We start from the raw sequence: 21,768 nt of genomic DNA on the forward strand, positions 1-21,768 counted from the left end.
CAATAATTAGTAATAAAATGGAATAATTATAATAATATTAAAAAGTATGATTGTGATCTCTCTCAAAGCAGAATTTTGTACTGTACTTACCTTTTTTTTTTTTTTTTTTTTTTTTTTAGTATAGTTGACACGCAACATTACATTAGTTTCAGGTGCACAACATAGTCATTTGCCAGGTTTATGCTGTATGCCATGCTAACCACAAGTATGCTATGCTACCATCTATCAACATACAAGCCTATTACAGTGTCATTGACTATATATCCTATGCTGTGCCTTTTATTCTCGTGATTTTTTCGTTCTGTAAGTGGAAACCTGTATCTCCCTCTTACCTTCACTCATTTTGCCCATCAGCTCTCTCCTTCTCCCTTCTGGAAACCAGCAATTTGTTCTTTCTATTTACATATCTGTCTGCTTTTTGTTTCTTTATTCAATTTTTTTTTTTTTTTTAGATTCCACATATGAGTGATATCATATGGTGCTGGGAAAACTGGACAGCTACATGTAAAAGAATGAAAGTGGACCACTTTCTAACTACCATACACAAAAACAAATTCAAAATGGATTAAAGACCTAAATGTTAGACCTGAAACTAAAAATTCTAGAAGGGAACACAGCCATAGCAACTTCTTTCTAGATAGGTCTCCTCAGGCAAGGGAAACAAAAGCAAAAACTATTGGGACTACATCAAAATAAAAAGCTTTTGCACAGCAAAGTAAACTATTAGCAAAACAAAAAGGTGACCTATTGAATCAAAGATGTTTGCAAATGATGTATCCTATAAGGGGTTAATATCTAAAATATACAAATAACTTGTACAACTCAATACCAACAAAATAAAAAATTTTAAAAAATTAAGAAAATAATAATATGATTAAAAGTGAGAAGAGGATCTGAATAGATTTTTTTTCCAAAGAAGACATACAGATGGTCAACAGACACATGAAAAGATGCTCAACACACTAATCATCAGGGAAATGCAAATTGAAACTACAATGAGATATCACCTCACACCTGTCAGAATGGCTAAAATCAAAAAGACAAGAAATAAGTGTTGGCAAAGATGTGGAGAAAAAGGAATCCTCGCACACTGGTGGTAGGAATGCAAATTAGTACAGCCATTATGAAAACATTAGGGAGGTTCCTCAGAAAATTAACAATAGAAATATCACACTTCTGATGATACAATGCTTATGTGATGAGATGAACTGAGGTGAAAGACATGGGCACTGTGATGTACTGTCAGGTTACTATGACCTTCTGAGGACCTGTCAGAAGGAAGATCATCTGCTTCCAGACAAAGTTGACCCGAGATAACTGAAACCTCAGAAAGCAAGACTATGGACAAAGAGGGACTACTGTATATTGTATAAATCTATAAATGACATTCTGGGAAAGGCAAAACATAGGCACAGAGAACAAGGGTTGGGAGGGTAAAAGGGTTGACTACACAGAGAGGTGCCTGGAAGTCTGGGGCAGGAGAAGGAACTGTCGAGTATTCTGATTGCAGCAAGAGATACACATCTCCAAGCATTTGTCAAAACTCACAAAACTGTACACCAAAAAAAGTCCATTTTACTATACATAAAATTTTAAAATAATTTTCCATTAGAAAAAAATAAACCAGAGAAAGATGAATAATTAAAAAGGTAGAAAAAGAGGGGCGCCTGGGTGACTCAATCGGTAAGCGTCCGATTTCGGCTCCGGTCACGATCTCACGGTCTGTGAGTTCGAGCCCCGCGTCTGGCTCTGTGCTGACAGCTCAGAGCCTGGAGCCTGCTTCCGATTCTGTGTCTCATTCTCTCTCTGCCCCTCCCCCACTTGTGCTCTGTCTCACTGTCTCTCAAAAATAAATAAAAATGTAAAAAAAAAAATTTTTTTTAAAAAGGTAGCAAAAGATTTATCAGACAAATACTGCCCAAAAGAAAGTTGGTGTAGGGATATTAATGCCAGGCAAAATAATTTTTGGGTGACTTTTACCTGAAGACATACAGCTTGTAAGGGGCATATCCAGTCTTCAGTCCAACTCTTTCTTGCTATAAAGCCTATGCTCTTTCAGTTTATCTTAATGTCTCAGATTCTTGAGTTATTAAGACTCAGTTATTAAGACTTAGGAAGTTTATTCATTAAAAAGAAAGTTGGAGATAATCCTTCACAAGCACAAAAATTTCACCATCAAATAAATGCAGTTTTCATATTTTGAGAAGAATCAGTAAATATTTTTCCAGAAAAATATTTATTTAACTAATATTGGTGATACTGTTTTTGTTTGACGTGGAAAAGTTTCACTTTGTTTTCTTTTAATGATAATAGAAACTATCTATCTCTCCCACCCAAAATTTCAAAAATTTTACCAAGTTCTTTCTTAAAATTTTTTTTTCCTGAAGTTGACTTTTTTAAAAGTTTATTTATATTATATTTATTTTGAGAGAGAGAGAGAGAGAGAGATTGAGAGAGAATGCCAAGCAGTCTCTGTACCATTAGTAGAGAGCCCAATGTAGGCTTAAACACCCAAACTGTGAAATCATGATCTGAGCTGAAATCAAGAGTCAGACGCATAGCTGACTGAGCCACCCAGGCAGCCCTCTGAAATTGACTTCTAAAAAATAAATCAATATTAGCATTTAGAATTGAAAAATCCCTGTGGCTGAGATAAATGATCAAACGAACCTGCCTGCTTTTAATTGAAACATATGCAAGAGGGGCGCCTGGGTGGCGCAGTCGGTTAAGCGTCCGACTTCAGCCAGGTCACGATCTCACGGTCCGTGAGTTCGAGCCCCGCGTCGGGCTCTGGGCTGATGGCTCGGAGCCTGGAGCCTGTTTCCGATTCTGTGTCTCCCTCTCTCTCTGCCCCTCCCCCGTTCATGCTCTGTCTCTCTCTGTCCCAAAAATAAATAAAAAATGTTAAAAAAAAAAAAAAAAAAAAAAAGAAACATATGCAAGAAAAACTAGGGGAAATTAGCTATGTAATATATCCATGTGAGAGCTGAATGGGCATATGTACCTGATAATGTTTGGGGCACATCATGCTCCTTACCAGAAACTAAGGTAAATTGCCATATTAAGTAAACACTTCCACTAACAAAATTAGGATGCTCAGTGTTTGGAACATTCAATATGAAAAGTCATGCAAAACAGCAATTAAATAAAGTTTCAAGCAAGTCCCCAAATCCCAGGAACCTATTCTAGTACTGTTCTCTTCTGGGATTTTTTTTTCAATTAAAATACAATAGCTGCCCATCCTTAGAATATTGCAAAGTGAGACCAATAACCTCTCAGACCACAGAATCAGGTTGTGGAATCTCTGCTTTTGAAAGAGAATTTAAAGTTGAGGTCAAAACTATGGAAAACATGTAGAAAATGTGCGTCCTAATCCTAGCCTTCTATTTTGGTTATTAAATGCAAACCTGGTTTATTTTGATCACCTATAAGTGGTCTAATTATACTTAGAATGTCTCTGAATAAAATCTAGAATTGGGCAGGTGAATTAAATGAAAACCCCAAGGGAAATACACTGTATTATCAGCTGAATCCCCTTAATCAACCTTTCCTAGGCCCATTCTTTCCCTGTCTCCCAATTTCCCTCATGTTTTCATTCTAAAAAGTGAAGTCTTCTCTTTTCCATGGGCAGGGCATGTAACATCACACAGTTATCAGGACCTGGACAAAACACTCATAGATCAGGAAACAGACCTTATTTCCTGCTAAACACCACCCCTTTGCAAGAGTTCACAGGGCACTCAGACTCAGCTGAGGTCAATCACCTGAGCCCCTGAATGTGAACTTGGTATGGGTGCAAAAATAATTTTATTTATAGAGACAGACAGATAGACATAAAATAAGGGGACTTTGGGGTGCCTGGGTGGCTCAGCTGGTTGAGTGTCCAACTGTTGATTTCAGCTCAAGTCATGATCCCAGGGTCGTGGGATCCAACCCCACATCTGGGTGTGGAGCCTGCTTAACATTCTCTCTCTCTCTCTCTCTCTCTCTCTCTCTCTCTCCCTCCCTCCCTCCCTCTCTGTCTCCCTCTCCCCTCCCCCCCTCTGCCCCTCTACCCCCTCGTTCTCTTTTTCTTTTTAAAAAGATAAAAATAAATCCATAAATAAATAAAATAAAGGGCCCTTAAAATTTCCAAACTATCAAACCATCACCTGGAAAGTTATCAGTGATTTTAGACAAACCTCCCATCTCAGAATGACTGGTTGGTTATGCTACACTTCAGATTTCTTTATTCTTCATCCAATCCTGGTTGAAAAGAGTTTGGGATGGTTAGGAAGATCCTGACACATTTGTTGTTTGTGGGCCAGAAGAAGAGAGAAATTTTCTTAAGTAGCATAGGGAGCCAAGCCCAAAGCCAATGATGGCAAGAGAGAGCTAAGGTTTGTACACCAGGAAGATCACTCTCAAATACCAAAGTCGTGGGACCAGAGGGTGTCATCATTACAGTTACACAACAAAATACTTGAAAACAGGCAGGAATGAGACAAAAGTAAAAGCAGACTTTGCACAAGACAAGAAGAAAGGGCATCCTGGGTGATTTTCCTGAGCTATGTTGGTCTGCAGATTGGCCATCGTATCTAAAGTACACGTGAGCTGAGTTAGCTGAAAGAAAAAAGGAGACACTACTGGCAGCTATAGAAACTGAAGATCCTCCATTTCCAAAGTTAACTGGATACATTTTTTTCCCATTATTCTAAGGGAGCTCCACACATACCCAAGGGGCCAAAAGTCTGTGCATTGTGAAGTGGCAGGATGGACAATTAATTCAAACACCCTGATCATCTTCCTTCTGAGTCATATCATTAGATGCTAGAAGTCATTTGTTTGATAGAATGAACTCTGTAACATCCAAGGCTATGGAATCTAAGAATGATTTTTATTCAATCACTCCACAAAATAACTTTAGCAGATGCAAAGGTAGGCCTGGCCACACTGATTTCAGTTAAGACGAAAAGGCTTTTATTTTCTGAGCAACCTGCTAGAAACAATATAGGCTTACATATTCCTGACTTGACTCTCTCAAAAGATAGACCTGGCATGTCTCAAAACTAAAATTCCCCTTGTCAAGGAACAGGGCAAGGTTAGTTGCCTAGCTTTAACTTGACAATTGTTTGAATTATATCTATGCAAAATATCCTCTAGCTCAGACGTTTTTGAAAATTTTAAAGCACCAGAACACTTTTTGGAAATAAAACCTGACAATGACCCAAAAAAACCCAGAAGGTGGCATACTTTGACTGAAGTCAGGTGGCAGGTTCCAAAGATCTATCTTGTTTACTTGGCCTCTTCCACATATGGCCTCTCTTCCCCCATGCATTCTCACAAATACTGTAATATACACAGAGAATAGCCCTGAGATAACCCCACTCACACAAGGGAATTTCCAGAAGCCAGTATGAAACACAAATTAGCTGACACAATAATTTCTGGAGATCAGAGTACACAAAATGATCATGATTTGATTAAAGCTTCATCAGTAGGAGAAAGATTTGTTTTGAGATTGTTCTATAAGGTTCACACCTGTAGGGACAGCTGCTTTGATCAATGGTCAAATTTGCGTCAAGTTATAGCTTAATTCTTCTAAATCGAAGTCCATGAGGAAACATCACCCACATATTCAAGAGACCAGCACTAATGATCATTTAGCCTTTCCTGGTGGCAACGTAGATGTCAAACATGCCTGTGAAGAATTTAAATAAAATGTGGAAAAGAAGTGCATTTTGTTGATCTTTTCTATGTAGGAGATGGACTTTGAAGGATCAAAAGTGATCATTTTACAGGACTCTTAAATATATTTTCTCCTTTATCAGCTGTTTGAAATTAATTTGATAGTGGGACAACCTGCAAATCAAGTTGGGGGGAGGAAGGCTTTAGGAACCTTTTAAATGGGTTATGTAAGCACACTTCTGTGATCTAAGGTGTATACTGTTCTGACTGCCCTTTCATGGACTTCCCCACAGGCTGCGTATTAACAAATCTAAATTTGAAAAACCTGCCTTACTGCCGTTTGAGGATTTGAGGGACAGGCCACTACATTCTTGGTTATTAACGACTAATTGAATAAGGCTGGAGATGAGCAAGTGGGTAGGGAGAAAGCCTGACAGAAAGGGTCATATTGATTAGAGGAAGCTACTTAGACATGTATTCAATTCACCTCCTTTTACCAGCAAGTGGTTTAAAAAATTGACGACAGTATCTATAGTATTCAATTTTAGATGTATTGCAGGGTATGCTAAGATATATCTATGTCTCAATAGGAAGCTGTAGGCTTAGCCACAGGTCCAATAACAACTACAGATTTTAGAATGAAGCTGCTCACGTCATGGCTCAGGGAGAAGCGCCGTGGAGATGAGTTCTCACAGGCCCAGATGGGCTACTTCTGCTCTCACAGCCTTGGGACACTGCTCCCATGATGTATCAATCCCATCACATAAAATACAGCACACTGAAATAGCTGAAGTTCTCTCCTGAGGAAGGAGAACTCTTTGAATGCTGTTTTGAATGAGAACTACAAAACTATTTAGTTGACTAAGTAAGTAAATACAACTCCTAAGTACTCTATGCAGCTCCTTCCTCAATAAACTATCAGTTTGTGCCTGTGAATATACTGCTGTGGGAAACTTGACAACAATTATCCTACTGACTATTGCAGTGCTATATTTTACACAAATCAGAAATTATGTCCACTACTTTTCTTTTTCACAGTATTAATGGATTAATGGTAATAAGAACTCACACCCTTAGTATCAACTATATGCCAAACATTATGCTAAACAGATCACATGCATGAATTCACATAATTCTCACAACAACCCAACAAGGTAGTCCTTATAATGGTCCCCATATACAAATAATCTCCCATTCTGAAAATGAGGAAGGGGAAAAGTCTAATAATTTGTTCTTGGTCCAATGTTAATAAGTAGAACTTAAATAAGAACCCAAGTATTTCTGACTTCAGAGCCAAACTTCCAACCTGTTGAAAAAAACTATCCTCGGGTCCAGCTATACATTACTGTAGCAATCAAGGTTCAGTTGCAACAAACATCTGACTAGCTGAAACCCCCATTGGGAGGGTTGAAAAAACAAATTCTAAAGGACTTTCCAAGAATAATTTCCAAATCCATACTGGAGAATTGGACACCACGGGACCTACTGCTTCTTTTCAGATCAGGAATCCATCATTCTAGAATCACACCTCCACTCCCATGATCAGAAACTTGCCTCTACTGTGGCCATTTCCAGGGCCACACCACACCTGTTGCAATTCACACCAGCAAAAAGATTGCCCATCCTCTCCCTCTTGACACACCCAAAGTTAGTGACCAACGCTGGAGGCATACAGAAAACCTCTGCAACCTGCAGTGTTTCCAGCAAAGTGCAGCCTCCAACACCTCTACCTTCCAAATCCTGCACAAATGCATCTAATATGATGAACCTAAATCAAATTCAGACACCTCTCCAAAATGGAGATGGAGAATCATGTTTCAGCTTTCCAATGTCTGCAGTACAGGAAGGGGAGAAGAGAAGCAGGATAGGGTGAATGTTGAATTCTAATCCACAATGGCCACTACAAGTTCCAAGGATTTGGATGTCTTGTTGAGCGGTTTGCTGATTAGGGTTGCAAAATACTATATGCCTAGGAAAAGCCTCCAGAGTTTTCATCAGATTCTCACAGAGGCCCATGACCCAGAAAGGGTTCAGATCTACTTTAACATATCTTCAATACGATAACATCTTGAGAACAAGATTAGCATTGTGGGAGAAACAAAATAGTGATTAACACATGACCTCTCTAGGTCATTAGCTCAAATTCTGATTCTGTCATTCAGTAGATGTTTGACCTTTAGCAGGTTATCTTATGACTTTGTGCCTCAGTTTTTCCTTCTCTAAAATTTGGAGAATAGATTCAGCCTGTTAGGAGAGTTCAGAAGATTAAGTAAAATAATATGTGTATTCAGAAGAATGCCTGGTACTTGAGAAACTCCCCTTAATGTTAGTTATTATTACTAGAATAATCTTTAGGCAAGATAAATTCTAATCTTAAAAGGTTGTATAATAGAGTTCCATTCATGCCCCACACATAAATTTATTTCCACTTTCATATGACTTTTAGAAGAATTGAATACTTGATTTCCTGTGGCAGGAAACAGAGACAAGCACCCGTATATGTGGTGATGACCTTGTTCTATTTAAAGAATACATTAATCTAGCAGCTAATTATTGCCAGGAGGAACAGTTTAAGCACAACTGTGCCAAAATCAAAATTTTCAGTTTGGAAGATGTTCTTTGGAACCTAAATGGATACTACTTTCAAAGTATTCAAAATGCTAACTTTTAATTGTTTGCAGGGCAGTGTATTGATAATTACATCACTTGGCAGGCCCCTTCAGATATAGTTTTACTCAATTACATACAATCTTGTTAAATGGGTACAGTGGGTAACTGATAATTCTTGCTGGCAAAAATCTTGCTCTCTAAGATCCTACCTTCCATACTTAAAGGAGCAAGACTTACAAGTTTCCATGAATTCTGTTCAATCATTTGTGCAAATCTAATAAGGCTTACATAAAAATAGAAGCCTCAGCCTTGCTGGCAGGTACTCCTGTGAGCTGCCTCTGGACAGCAGAAACAGTGATCAGTGTTGGCAAGAATGGAAGTCAGACCCTTTAGTTACGACCTTATGTCAACTTACCTACTGTCTAAAATGTATGTGCCAGTGAATTGCAAGAAAAATTCACATTTCAGCTATTCATCAGTAACTCAGGGTTCAAGTACAAGACTCCTGTCGGAAGCCTGGTTGACATCAGATTGTACCACTTTAAGAAGAACAATTGTGGCCAGTGTCAGTGAGTACTTAGGACAATTAGTTCTCTAATATACTACGGGTAGTAAGAATGAGTACACATGGGAATATTTAACAAAATCTTTAAATGTGAATACTTATTGACTCACCAATTTGACTTCTAAGGATTTATTCCAAAGGAATAATCTGACAACCACATAGATTATAAATACAAGGATGTTCACTTAGGAATTGTTTATAAGACAAACAATTGGAAAATAACTCAGTTCAAAATATAAAATAGGTTAAAATGATTATGGCATTGGCCTTAGAAAGGAATTCTACATAGTTATTAAAAGGAAAATTTAGGGGTACCTGGGTTGCTCAGTTGGTTATGAGTCTGACTCTTTTTTTTTTTTTAATTTTTTTTTTTTAACGTTTATTTATTTTTGAGACAGAGAGACAGAGCATGAACGGGGGAGGGTCAGAGAGAGGGAGACACAGAATCTGAAACAGGCTCCAGGCTCTGAGCTGTCAGCACAGAGCCCGACGCGGGGCTCGAACTCACTGACCGCGAGATCATGACCTGAGCTGAAGTCGGCCGCTCAACCGACTGAGCCACCCAGGCGCCCCATGAGTCTGACTCTTGATATTGGCTCTGGTCATGATCTCACAGTTTGTGAGATTGAGCCCCATTTCGGGCTCTGTGCTGACAGGGCAGAGCCTGCTTGGGGTTCTCTCTATCTTCCCCTCCCCTGCTCACACATGCATGTTCTATCTCAAAATAAACAAAATCAAGTTAAAAAAAGGGAAAACTTAGATGTATTTAAGTATTGACATAAAAAGATGTCTGTGATGTAAATTTCAAACACCAGGTGCATAGTATAATCTCATTTGTATTTGTGTATATTTACATATAATATATACATATATGTGAATATATGTATTACATATGTATATATTTAAATTTTTTAAAATGATTATTTATTTTTCAGAGAGAGAGAAACAGAGCGCAAGCAGCAGAGGGGCAGAGAGAGATGGAGACACAGAATCCGAAGTAGGCTCCAGGCTCTGAGCTGTCAGCACAGAGCCTGACGCAGGGCTCAAAGTCAAGAACTGCGAGATCATGACCTGAGGTGAAGTCAGTCACTTAACCAACTGAGCACCCAGGTGCCCCCATATATATATATTAGAAAGCTATGAACTGAAAGGTTAACAATGGTACCACTGAATGTTTGAGATTATAAGTAATTTTTCATTTCTTCTTGCTATTTTGTATTTTGTTAAACATTATCAGTATGTATCACTTTTGTTAATCAGACAAAAACAGCAATTATTAAAAATGCAAGCCCAGGTGATAGCACTTTATCTGAGGACAATCCAAAATACCTACCATGTTTCACAAACTCAGAATCATACAGAATCTCTAAGATCTTTCTTTGCATCTTGTATCAATGTAGGAATAGGCAAACACAAATGCCTTTAGAAAACAGGTAGGCAAAGTAAATAAGCATAGACAAGGTATGAAGCAATAGGGAGGGGAAGTGACCATGGTTAACTACAGAGCACATATCCAGTCCAAAGGCATTCAAATTCAAAGAAATTTCAAAGCACTCAAAAAAACATCTGCAGGCTGACTCTGAACAGTAAGCTGCTAATAATAAGGGCCTTGCCATATATATCCAAATGTGCAATATATATTACTGTAACTCTCAGAATACCTCAACTGGACTTCATTCTCTCCCCATCTCCTGAAGTTGGTTTATGTGGTATCTATAAAGGAGACTAGTTTTTCATATTTGTAAAATTATCTTACTAAAATTTAACACAAGAGAATTTTGTTTCTCCTGATAAACTTGTCTGCATCCTTCCATAACAGAATAAAAGCAATGGATTTAATTGGCTTTCCTTTTTGTTACTTGTTGTTCTAGAAAACTCGGAAATAACCCTTGGCTTAGATGTTTCTGTTCCAAGCGTCTTTCCCCCTCCATCAGTGAGTTCTTATTCACTTGCTTTGATGTCTATAGTATATGCATTATTATATTAGACTATATGTGTATATACCACTTGAAATACTTCTGAAATTCAGATTGGATAGAAGGAAGTAGAAATGAGTTAATATACTGAAAAGATAATATTGGCATACAATATAATAATTGTAATGATTTGTACACCTGCTTTATATACTTTGGTATTATCCCTATTTATTGGCCAAGTTTTAAACTATAAAATATACACTGCAAATAAAATATGGAGAATATAACAGCTCACATGGAAAAGAATCAGGAAAACAACAGGTGAAAAAAGAATCTGTAAAGGGTAGGAAGTGGAATAAAAAATGTGCAATTATTACATGGTAGAATATGTGTGTGCAGGCACCATGGTGTCAAAAATAAGATAAAACATGGGGCGCCTGAGTGGCTCAGTTGGTTGAGTGTCCAACTTCGTCTCATCATGATCTAACGGTTTGTGAGTTCAAGCCTCACGTCGGGCTCTCTGCTGACAGCTCAGAGCCTGGAGCCTGCTTCGGATTCTGTCTCCTCTCTCTGCCCCTCCCCACTTGTGCTCTGTCTCTCAAAAATAAATAAATGTAAAAAAAAAAATTTTTTTTTAAGATGAAACAAATAGCATGTTTCTTAGGAAGCTTATACCCTTACAGGGGACTCAAAACCTACCTGTGAATATGTGTGTCTGCACAGTCTACCTTCCGTCCCCCCTCCAGGTCTTGTGCCTGCCTTTCTGCTCCCCCAGGCTTCTCTACCTACCTCTAGCTGCTTCTTCCTGCCTACCCACCATTAACCTCTTTCTCAAAAACTGGAAATGAGAATACAAATGTTCCTCAAACATAAAGTTTTAGAACTAAGATGTTTATTAAAAATTAAAAATTGATGGTAATTATCAAAATGAAATGTGCTAAGATTAGTATTAAAATTAATTATAAATATTTTAAATGGCATTTTGTTTTTACATTTATGAGCTGCTCCTTTTTTAGAAAGAGAAATTTCAAGGATCAGTGAAATGCTGGCAAATTCCTTAAACAAAGTCTTATATAAAGTCAAGGCATGTGCTGAGTCAAAAGTGCAACTGTGATGGTAAAAAGCCAAGCAATATTCTGCTTAATCAGATATACATATGACAAAGTACGTTAACCAGTCTCTTGTTTTCATTGCCTAGCAAAATAAATTTCAACTTAAAGAAATAAAACCCAAATATACCAATATAAGCTGGTTATTTATATAAAAAAAAAAGCTTTCCTTGCTTATTTATGTGAACTCTCATTTAAATGGAATAAAACAAAACATCTTAGAAATTAATTTAGTAAGACAAGGGTCTTACATAATAAATCACACCTCCCCCAATTCTACTTAGACTATTCTGAACACTTAATTAGTGGTTAATGGCCAGAAAACTTTAAAAAGTAAAAGTTGGATGAGAAAATAATATTATACCAGTGCCTAAATAGCATCTAGGATAAAGTTAAGGCTTTCTAAAAACATTTCAGGGTGTAAAATCAAAGAAAATTGTGAGAGAAATTAATTATTTAGTAAAAGATAAAGAGAACAAGGTTTCATATACTTCTTAATATAAGGAACAAGCAAAACTTATGAAAATGTGTTTTTTACCCCACAAGAAGAAAAGCACAGTGGAGTGTAAGTGACAATGGATATTTCTGAATTGATTAAAAAAATGAATATGGAAAGTGAAGTACAGCATCAGCATTCAATAAATATTAAAAGTCACAATGCATGTGCAGACTGACAATCTAGAAATAATTACTAATAGAGACAGAGAAAAATAGCACTGTCATCATTATCTTAAGATACCAAAGAAAATGAGATACAGTGATGAAAGCATATTCTACTCTCGTAAGATAGTACAGTGTGGTAGAATCATTGAGTACTGTGAAAACACTGGAAAGTTTCTACAAAAAGTCTGCAAGCTAGATGCATTTACTACGGCACTATAAAACCTACCCGCTAAAGTTACTTATGAATGTCCAGAATGAATACCTAAAAACCCAGAATCAACAAATTAGCAGCAAATTACAGAGAAAACAATCACATGGTGTCTGCAGTGCCATTTAAATAAAACTGCACCATGAAAGAGTCTGCAATGGTGCTGGCAGTGATTTTGAAGCAGCAGCAACAATCCATAAAAGACTTCTTAATTTTCTTGTCATTTAAGAATTAAGCCACTTCCAGTGCACACAGATCCTACCAGGTGCACTAAATTGATGTCATTATGAGCCATCAGGAAATACCCACAGAGACCTGTACCAACATCGAGAAGTTTTGTTAAACAGCTGTGTGTTTTAATTGATTTGTATTATTTAAAATAGGAACAGTTAAAAGTCAGTTATCGGATGTTGTGTAAAAGAGATGCCTAAAGACTCCAGGGAGACTGAGTTCAGAAGAAAGCCAATCACTGGAACTTCACTTGAGCACTTAAGATTATTACTAGAGGAAGCACAATTAAATCATCAGTTTATCAGCCATCATTATAAATCACGAGGCAACACATCAAGCTTCATTATTTAAGACTCCTTAACCAGTGACTTCCTGCATCACCGAGAGTCAAAAGCAATCTCTTCACCAAAAGGTGTCTAAGGAGTTTTGTTTTTTGTTGTGTTTTCTTTTTTTTTTTTTTTTTTACCCTGAGAGATTATCATGGAAATACGATGAAAACTCACTGAAATTAATTACCATATTTTTGCATGTTTTAGACACGATGAAGTCTTCAAAATGAAATTAATGGTATTTGGGATATGTAAAATGTGCATTGCCCAGGTTCCTCTTAACTCTGTTTCCTGCCAATATTTAATCCAGTTCTCATATACTTATAAGGGATCACACAAGGAAACATAACGAGTTTCTTTCCAACTTTATCTACCCAATCCCATTCATTTATTTGTACTCAGCCTTCCCCAGACATGTGGGATCAAAAAACAAAATACCTCAAAAGTTTTGGTTTCCAAACTTAAAGTACACAGTTCAGATGTTAGAAAATATGTGCAAGGAGATATGGCACAGGATGAGTTTTGTATGCAACCCTCTTTCTTAGTCTTCCCAACAACTCTTGGTAGATGCTGTCATTATCTTTAATGGAAAAATAAGACACAGAGAGTTTCTGTAACTTGCCCAAATTCATACAGCTAGTAAGCAGTGGTGTTCACCCTGTCTGGCTCCAGCACCTTGATAAAGGCTCTACAAGAAAGCAAGCCTCCTTTGCAGATGGAGGGGTAAGTCTGGGCATGAACTGCACGACATGAATGGGCAACCAGCAACAACTTTTCAAACCAAAAAGCTACTTGGGTTATATCAAAATAACTCAGGGGCCAACTTAAAGAGACTTTCAGTGGCCAAACATGAGGCAAATCAAGCAACCATAAAGATGATTACTATAATGAATTAAAATGCATAAAACATTTACATCCACAAGTCCACAAAGATACATAAGAAAAGTTTCTTGGTCACCTTATGATGCTAGAGAACCAGCTCATTATCTTAAATGCTAGAACATTTACCCTGCATTTTCTATATGAAACATACCTCAAGTAACTAAGCTGGTGAAGGAAACTGCTGTTATAAAGCAGTCCAGCTCATAAATAATGGATGATAGAATTAGAACATCACTATTTTGCAACCCCTAATGAGTTAATGGATCTAGGCAATAATCATGAATGGCTTCTAACAACACAAAAAAGAAAGATAACCAAACATTATGTGCCTCTTGATAGAAGTATCCAGAATCATCTATTAAGTATTCATGCCCCCAAAAACAAACCTGAATCTGATCAAGCCGCCAGGTCTAAATACAAGTTTAAGGAAAACACAGGAAGGAACACACCAAACAACATCACAGAGATACAATCAGAAACAAAACCAAACCAAAACAAAACAAAACAAAACAAAACAAAACAATAACAAAACAACAGACTACAAATACTATAGGACCAAAAACCTTGTTTCTCCAACAAAAATTTGTGAGGAAAAAAAGAGAGAGAGGGGAATGAGAATCTTAGTTTCGAAAGTCTTAAGGGTTGTTAACCATTTTAATGTATAAGCCTTATTTGAATCCTGATTCAAAGAAACTATAAAAAAACAAATATGAAAATTTAAGCATCAATTGCTTACTTAATATTAAGAAATTATTAATTTATTTGTGATAATAGAAATGTGGTTATATTATTTTTAAGAGTTCTTACCTTTTTTTAAACTTTTTATTTTGAGATAACTGTAGAATCACATGTAGTCATAAGAAATGATACAAAAAGATCATTCATGGGGCACCTGGGTGGCTCAGTTGGTTAAGTGTCTGACTTCAGCTGAGGTCATGATCTCACAGTTCATGGGTTCAAGCCCCACGTTGGGCTCTGCACTGACAGTTCAGAGTCTGGAGCCTGCTTCAGATTCTGTCTTCCTCTCTCTCTGCACCTCCCTAACTTGTTCTCCCTCTCTCTCTCAAAAATAAATAAACATTAAAAAAAAAAAAAAAGATCATTCATACCCTTCACCCAGTTCCCCAGTGGTAACATCTTGCAAAACTATAGTACAATATCACAACCAAGATACTAACATTGATGCACTCAGTGACAGGACATTTCCATTGATACAAGGCTCCCTCGTGTTGCCTTTTATAGCCATACCCTCTTCTTTCCCAGGAACACCTTCTTCTCTAACACCCAACAACCACAGATTCATTCTCTAATCTATAATTTTGTCACTTAAAAAATGTTAGATTAAATGGAATCATATACTATGCAACCTTTTGAGGTTGGCTTTTTGTACTCAGAATAATTCTCTGGACACTCATCCAGGTTGGTCAGCATATCAGTAGTTGGTTCCTTTGTATTACCTAGTAGTATTCCTTAGTAAGGATGTACCACGTTGTTTAATCTCCATGCTCTGAAGGACATCAGAGTTGTTTCCATTTGGGCTACTATGGATATAGCTTCTATAAACACTGGTGTAAAGCCCTTATATTTTACAGATACATACTTAAATTTTTATGGATGAGATATCATATCTAGGATTTGCTTTAAAAAATTCCAGATTGGGTAAGACACTAAAATAAATAAGATTGACCATTAGTTTTTAAATGTATTATACTATTACCTCTACTTTTATATATGTTTATAATTTTCCATAATATAAAGTTGACAAACAAGAAAATAGTACAAACCAATTACTTATCTGACCACATACACACACACACATACATAAACACACACATCTTCAAGTAAAATTGAAAGTATACTTTCTTATATTATGACTTTTAGTCTGTACCAAGATCACAGGAGTTCTTTACCTAAAACAGCCCACACCTATGAGTGATCATTATTGTAACATTCATTGTACCAATTTGGGCAGATCCAACCTAGGCATCTGTTAACTTACTTTCAGAAGTTCTTTATTAAGCTACAGGGTTGAGATAATAGGTAATTCGTAATATTGGACAAAAGCAGGTAAGTAATCACCATAATCAAATGTATGAGATTCATTAGTGGCTTGTCGTCAAAAGAGAGCATTCATGTCTGACATGAACAGGTCCTTATCATCAAGACAAATGCTGAGAGAACAGAAATGTGATTACTAAAGATGAAGAGCAACAAACTATATGAGCACAATCAAGCCTTAAAATGAAGTGAAATGCATTTTATATTATGTGAGGGCTGCTTTTGTCTTTAAGCCACTCTGGAGGACAGGATATTATTATCACGTTCAGTCTGCAAGCTAATGGCTCTTTAGTATAATTCTGCAAAACGCTATCTACTGTTCAGTGTCGCCAATATTCTATCAGCTCATTCTCCCCTAGTGCTGCATCACACCATCCCCATTACCCCACTGAGGACACCCTACTTTTTCTCCCGATGGGCTTTACAAAAATGAAGACCCACTCTCTCAAAGATCTCAAGCAAAAAAGAGCATGCAAATACCAACTCATTAACGAATCTAGGATTAAAAGTCAAGACCTCCAAAGGAGATATTCATGATGAGTTTCACATGTCAGGAATGCAAAGGCAACAACAGAGTTTCCCTGGCAAGGTCTTTAAACACTGGACATGCACCGTGACAAGCAATTCTAAAGCTTAAACAAAGTTTGTTGTCAAAAGTGGGATACCTGTCCACAGATCAATCCCCATAAGACAAGTTCCAAAGGAACAACTAAATATTACAGTTGTGCCGTACTTTGGTGATACCAACCATCCCTCCCATTAAGTGAGCCCCACGCTTGGGTGCTAACAATCAGCGCTTACTGTGATTTCATCATTACTACTATACTATGACAGGTAGGAAAAAGATGGTCTGTTACTAAGCTGTCTATCTGCCACTTAAGTATCCACAAATGAAAAGATATTAGTCAATTTCTTTAAAAACAATCCATGTACAGATTGGTTCATTTGGCTGGTTTAGCAACTTAGGATTCTATCAATAGAAAGAAATCTGTTGGTAACATGGTATTAGGAAACTAAGAAAATACAGTTGAGTCCAAAGTCTTGTTCATAGGTCACAAGTCAGAACAGAGACACATAGAATTAAAACCCAAAATGACACAGATCACCAGGAATTGTGCTATGGTCTTGCACTGAGATTAATAACAGGGCTGCTAGTGGCAGAAAAAGGAAAAGGATAAGAATTGGGCTCAGGAACAAAATGCAAAATGGAAATTAAAAGGAACAGACAAAAAAGGCACTAAAGTGAAATACATGTGTGTTTCGGGATCTTTGTCATCTATCTTTTGCCTCTACTTTTTGCCATCTTCCTGGACTCTTGTAACCAAACATTTTCTGGGTCCTGTGGATTCTGACACTACAGTATACATTTGGAGACAGTCTGTGGTCACTAGCAGAACAATGGAAGTTGAAACTCGTAGCACTCAATACTTAAAGGCTAATCTAAAACGCTTTGCATAGGGGCATTTTGTGGATCAGTCAGTTAAGTGTCTGACTCTTGGTTTTGACTCAGGTCATGATCTCATGGTTCGTGAGATCAAGCCCCATGTCTGGCTCCAGGCTGGCAGTGTGGAGCCTGCTTAGGGGATTCTCTCTCTCTCTCTCTCTCTCTCTCTCTCTCAATCTCTCTCTCTCTCTCTCTCTCTCTCTCTCTCCCTCTCTCTCTCTGCCCCTCCCCCACTTGTCCACACACTCTCTCTCCCTCAAAATAACCTTTAAAAAATAAAAAAAAATCAGGGCGCCTGGGTGGTTCAGTCGGTTAAGCATTCTGACTTCAGCTCAGGACATGATCTCACAGTTCGTGGGTTCGAGCCTGGCATCAGGCTCTGTGTTGACAGCTCAGAGCCTGGAGCCTGCTTTGGATTCTGTGTCCCCCTCTTTCTCTGCCCCTCCCTTGCTCATGCTCTGTCTGTCTCTATCTCTCAACAATAAATAAATGGTAAAAGAAAAAAAAATTAAGTAAATAAATAAAATGCTTTGCATAAAATAAAACACTCTTGCCAAAAATCTTTATGATTGGATTTGCTTATATAACTCTTTATCCTTCTTCATAGCAACCACCCATGCCTGCTCTACACTGCTGGAATTTCAGAGGGGGTCACTTTTGTGAGCTGAAGTGGTTTCAAGAAAGAAACATGAGAGAACAAAAAGGAAATATAAAGATAGAACAAAGGCAATAGGGAAGTCTTTAAGTCTGGAAAGAATTCTAAGAACAAAGTGCACAGAATAGCTTCTGGAAAATGGAAAGCCTTGTTCAGAAGGAGCTGAGACTATATAGAGTGGAGTAGGAGTATAAGATCAGCTCAAAAGGGCAGGTTGGAGCCAGGGGATGGCAGCCATAGAGCCCCAGTCAGGCGTTTAGACCACATGGCATAGGCTTTTGGAAGCTACTGCAGGTTTACACATAGGCAAGATAAGTGCACCATGGTTAGGAGGATGTGACTAATGGTATGAGCAGGGAGTGAAGGAGCAGACCTGAGGTGCAAGGGCTTACTAATTGTTCCAGGTGAGGCCACAGGACTAGATCTATGTGTGAGTGCAATGATGGGAAGGGAAAGGAAAGGATTAATTTCAGGGGCTGTGTACTTAAACCTAGTTTTGTCCCTAATTAAAATCTACAAAATGGTCCTTTGGAGTCACTGTCAAAGAACTACTTATAAGATACTAAGGATTCTTATGCTGATTGGGAGGTAAACTGTCATTATTATGATCAAACACATAAGAGAGCATAAAAATTTTAATGGCTGATACGGTCATTTTTAAAGGAGGCTTTGATTAAGCTTAACAGAGGCTGGGAAAAAATAAGATTTTTGATATAAGTAAAAATTATTTTTAAGGAGACCATGATTGGTTGCAAGGTGATGAGTATTTTTAAATTTCTAAAATAATTAACTGCTGATTTTAGCAAGGCAGTAATAATGACTTATATGATTGACAGATCTATTTTTCTCTACTTTTACAAATCTACTTTTTATATCTACTTTTGCAGATGCATTTTCTCTATTTTTTTCAGATCACTTATTGCAAACCTATTATTAATCAAAAGTTAATTTTTTGGCAAACGTACCTATGAGTAAAACTCTGAAGCACTGTAGATGACACAGGCTAAATCATGTATTTCTTAGTGAATATGCCAACTTAGTTTCTATTCTCATTTCCTTCATACATTTTTATTGACCGCTCACTATATGATAAGTACCGTATCAGTGCTAGGTGTACCATAAAGAGAAAGAAAACAGGGTCTGCCCACATGGGAGCACACGGTATAATGACAAAGAAAGACGTTAATATGTTTTTTAAAAACTATCCAAATATATAATTTAAAGTTGTGATAAGCACTATAACGGAAAATTACAGGGTGCTTTGAGAGTTTATAACAGGAAGGCTAAACCAACTCTGGATCTGAGAAGGTGTTTTAAAGGAAACTGTTTCTGAACTGAAATTTGTAAGGATATAGGGAAATGAAATGGGCAAAAAGAGTAGGGGAGAGAATACGAGAAGAAAATACGAGCAGAGTGAAAGAATGACATATAATAAAATAAAAATATTCTCTAACCTGTTGGGTAATAGTGTCCCATGGCTCCTGCAGCAGCCTTGTCTTATAGCACTCGTGGATTCCTTCCCATATGTCCTTCAGAGCTAAAGGTCTTCCATCTGCAAAAGTGCATGGTAAAGACTGTCAGTAATCCATTTGACACAATGGTGCTTGGTGTCTACCTAAAACTACTAGAAGAATATTATATTTAAAAAAAAATCTTTGCTAGTACACATATTACTTATGTATCAAAAGAGTGCTATAGGAATTACTATTTTCTTCCTGAGGGAAATTTAAACAGTCAAGCTTCTCTCCTTTGTAAGCATCTAGCAGTTAAATTATCTGCTCATTCATTGCCTATAGGAATTCTGAAAAATAAATAAAATCCAAATGTATTTTAGAGATGACTAATAGATACAAGCATAGGAAAAAGACCAGGTAGACAGACTTCCATATTCACAAGGGTGCACTACAAATACCTCTGAAATCTTAATATTCCCTCTAGTTCTTAAATCAAAGACCGTACACATGCTTCATTCACTCTCTCATTGACTAAATATTCAGTCAATGAGTCAATTGACTCAGTCAATATCATTGACTGTAATGTTCAAATCACACTGCTGAGTACCATGGGGAATAGAGAAAAGGAAAGCACACAGTTTCTCCCAGTAAGAAGCGTACCATTTGCTAGTGAAACTATGACAAGTATATCGAGAGTATATTGATACTGAAACACTAGGTAGAAAGCGGTCACTGCCAAGATGAAAACTGCAATTCTCAGACAGTCCAGAGGAGGGAGCCATTAACACCCAGTGTTTGTGACAGGTGGAGAAGGAATAGTTAAGGCTGGAGGGACATGAGAAGGAATCAGTATGAAGAGATTAAGACAATGTCTAGTGAACAAGAGTTCTCTCTTCCTTTCTTTAAACAGCTTTGACAATTCACCTATATTCGTAACAATCCAAATAATTTATTTTATGAAGGCCACCATGGCATAAGGTTAGTAGAGAAATAGGTGTCTAAATTGGCAAAATAAAGTAGTAAGAGAAAATTACCTAAAGACCTTGAAAGCACAAACTGCCGGCAGAAGGTGGTCTTACTACTAGAATTTAATGCTACTGTCCCACTCAGAGCTATCAAGTTCTCAGAACTTATGAGTGTGCTCCCTTCTTTAGGCAAGTGGAAAATAACACTTAAAGAAAGCTCATCAGTACGTCAAATCATTAGACCCGAAGAAGTATTTGGTCATCAGGTTACAATAAAACTCAGAGAAATAATCTACTCAAACCACACCCCCAAAAGCAAAAGGTATTTCATTCAGACTTATGGAGTTTAAGTAGAGATGGCGAAGTGTAAGAGAAGATCTCTGGACTTGGTGGGAGTCCAGGCTGAGTTTGAATTCTGCTGTTGAATTCTGAGTTTGAATTCTGCTGTTTGAATTCAGCACTCTCTATGGACTGCAAGCTATCTGGCTTTCAACCTTACCTGTAAATGAGGATAATTATCCTTTTCAAATTCTGTTCACGTGAACAGGTGTGCATCAGTGAACACACCTGGGACTGGGTCAGGCACACAGTCAGAGCTTAATACATAGTAGGTATCTCCTCCTAGCTCCCACTGAACGGCTCCGGTAACTTTCACACTACAAAGCTAAGGGATTCACTTAAGGGCCATTATTTCTTAGAATTTTCTCATGTTCCTACACCATGCACATTGTGTTTGATGATATAATACATTAATACCACAGGCAGGGCATTTCTCATGTTTGACCTGAAAAGTTGAACTTTTCCTCAACCTTTATTTTCAATAAATAGCAATAGAATATTTTGATACATTTTCAATAAGTATCTTCATCTTGGCATTTATCTGGCGGCAGGAGACCATTATCTTGTGATAAATAGTTTTATTCCATTGACATTTCCATGTCTGTAAAATGAACAAGATTTATTCATCCAATTAACATTTGAATGTCATGTTTAGCTACAAGTTAAAAACAAG

General features: G+C 37.3%; 1 protein-coding gene across 15 annotated transcripts in view; it reads right to left on the bottom strand.

The window, feature by feature from the left end:
• The window catches only part of ATG10 (autophagy related 10), a 449,505-nt gene that overhangs the window by 72,056 nt on the left and 355,681 nt on the right, over positions 1–21,768 (bottom strand). For all 15 annotated transcript variants that reach the window (XR_009261140.1, XM_058728154.1, XM_058728123.1 and 12 more), the window contains one exon: positions 19,792–19,889. Coding sequence is in view for 14 of the 15 variants with exons in the window: in XM_058728154.1 (XP_058584137.1) it covers positions 19,792–19,889 (98 nt within the window). In the remaining variant the exon portion in view is untranslated. The remainder of the gene's footprint in view (positions 1–19,791; positions 19,890–21,768) is intronic.

Source organism: Neofelis nebulosa, chromosome 1 (assembly GCF_028018385.1).
Source record: "Neofelis nebulosa isolate mNeoNeb1 chromosome 1, mNeoNeb1.pri, whole genome shotgun sequence".
Classification (NCBI taxonomy): domain Eukaryota; kingdom Metazoa; phylum Chordata; class Mammalia; order Carnivora; family Felidae; genus Neofelis; species Neofelis nebulosa.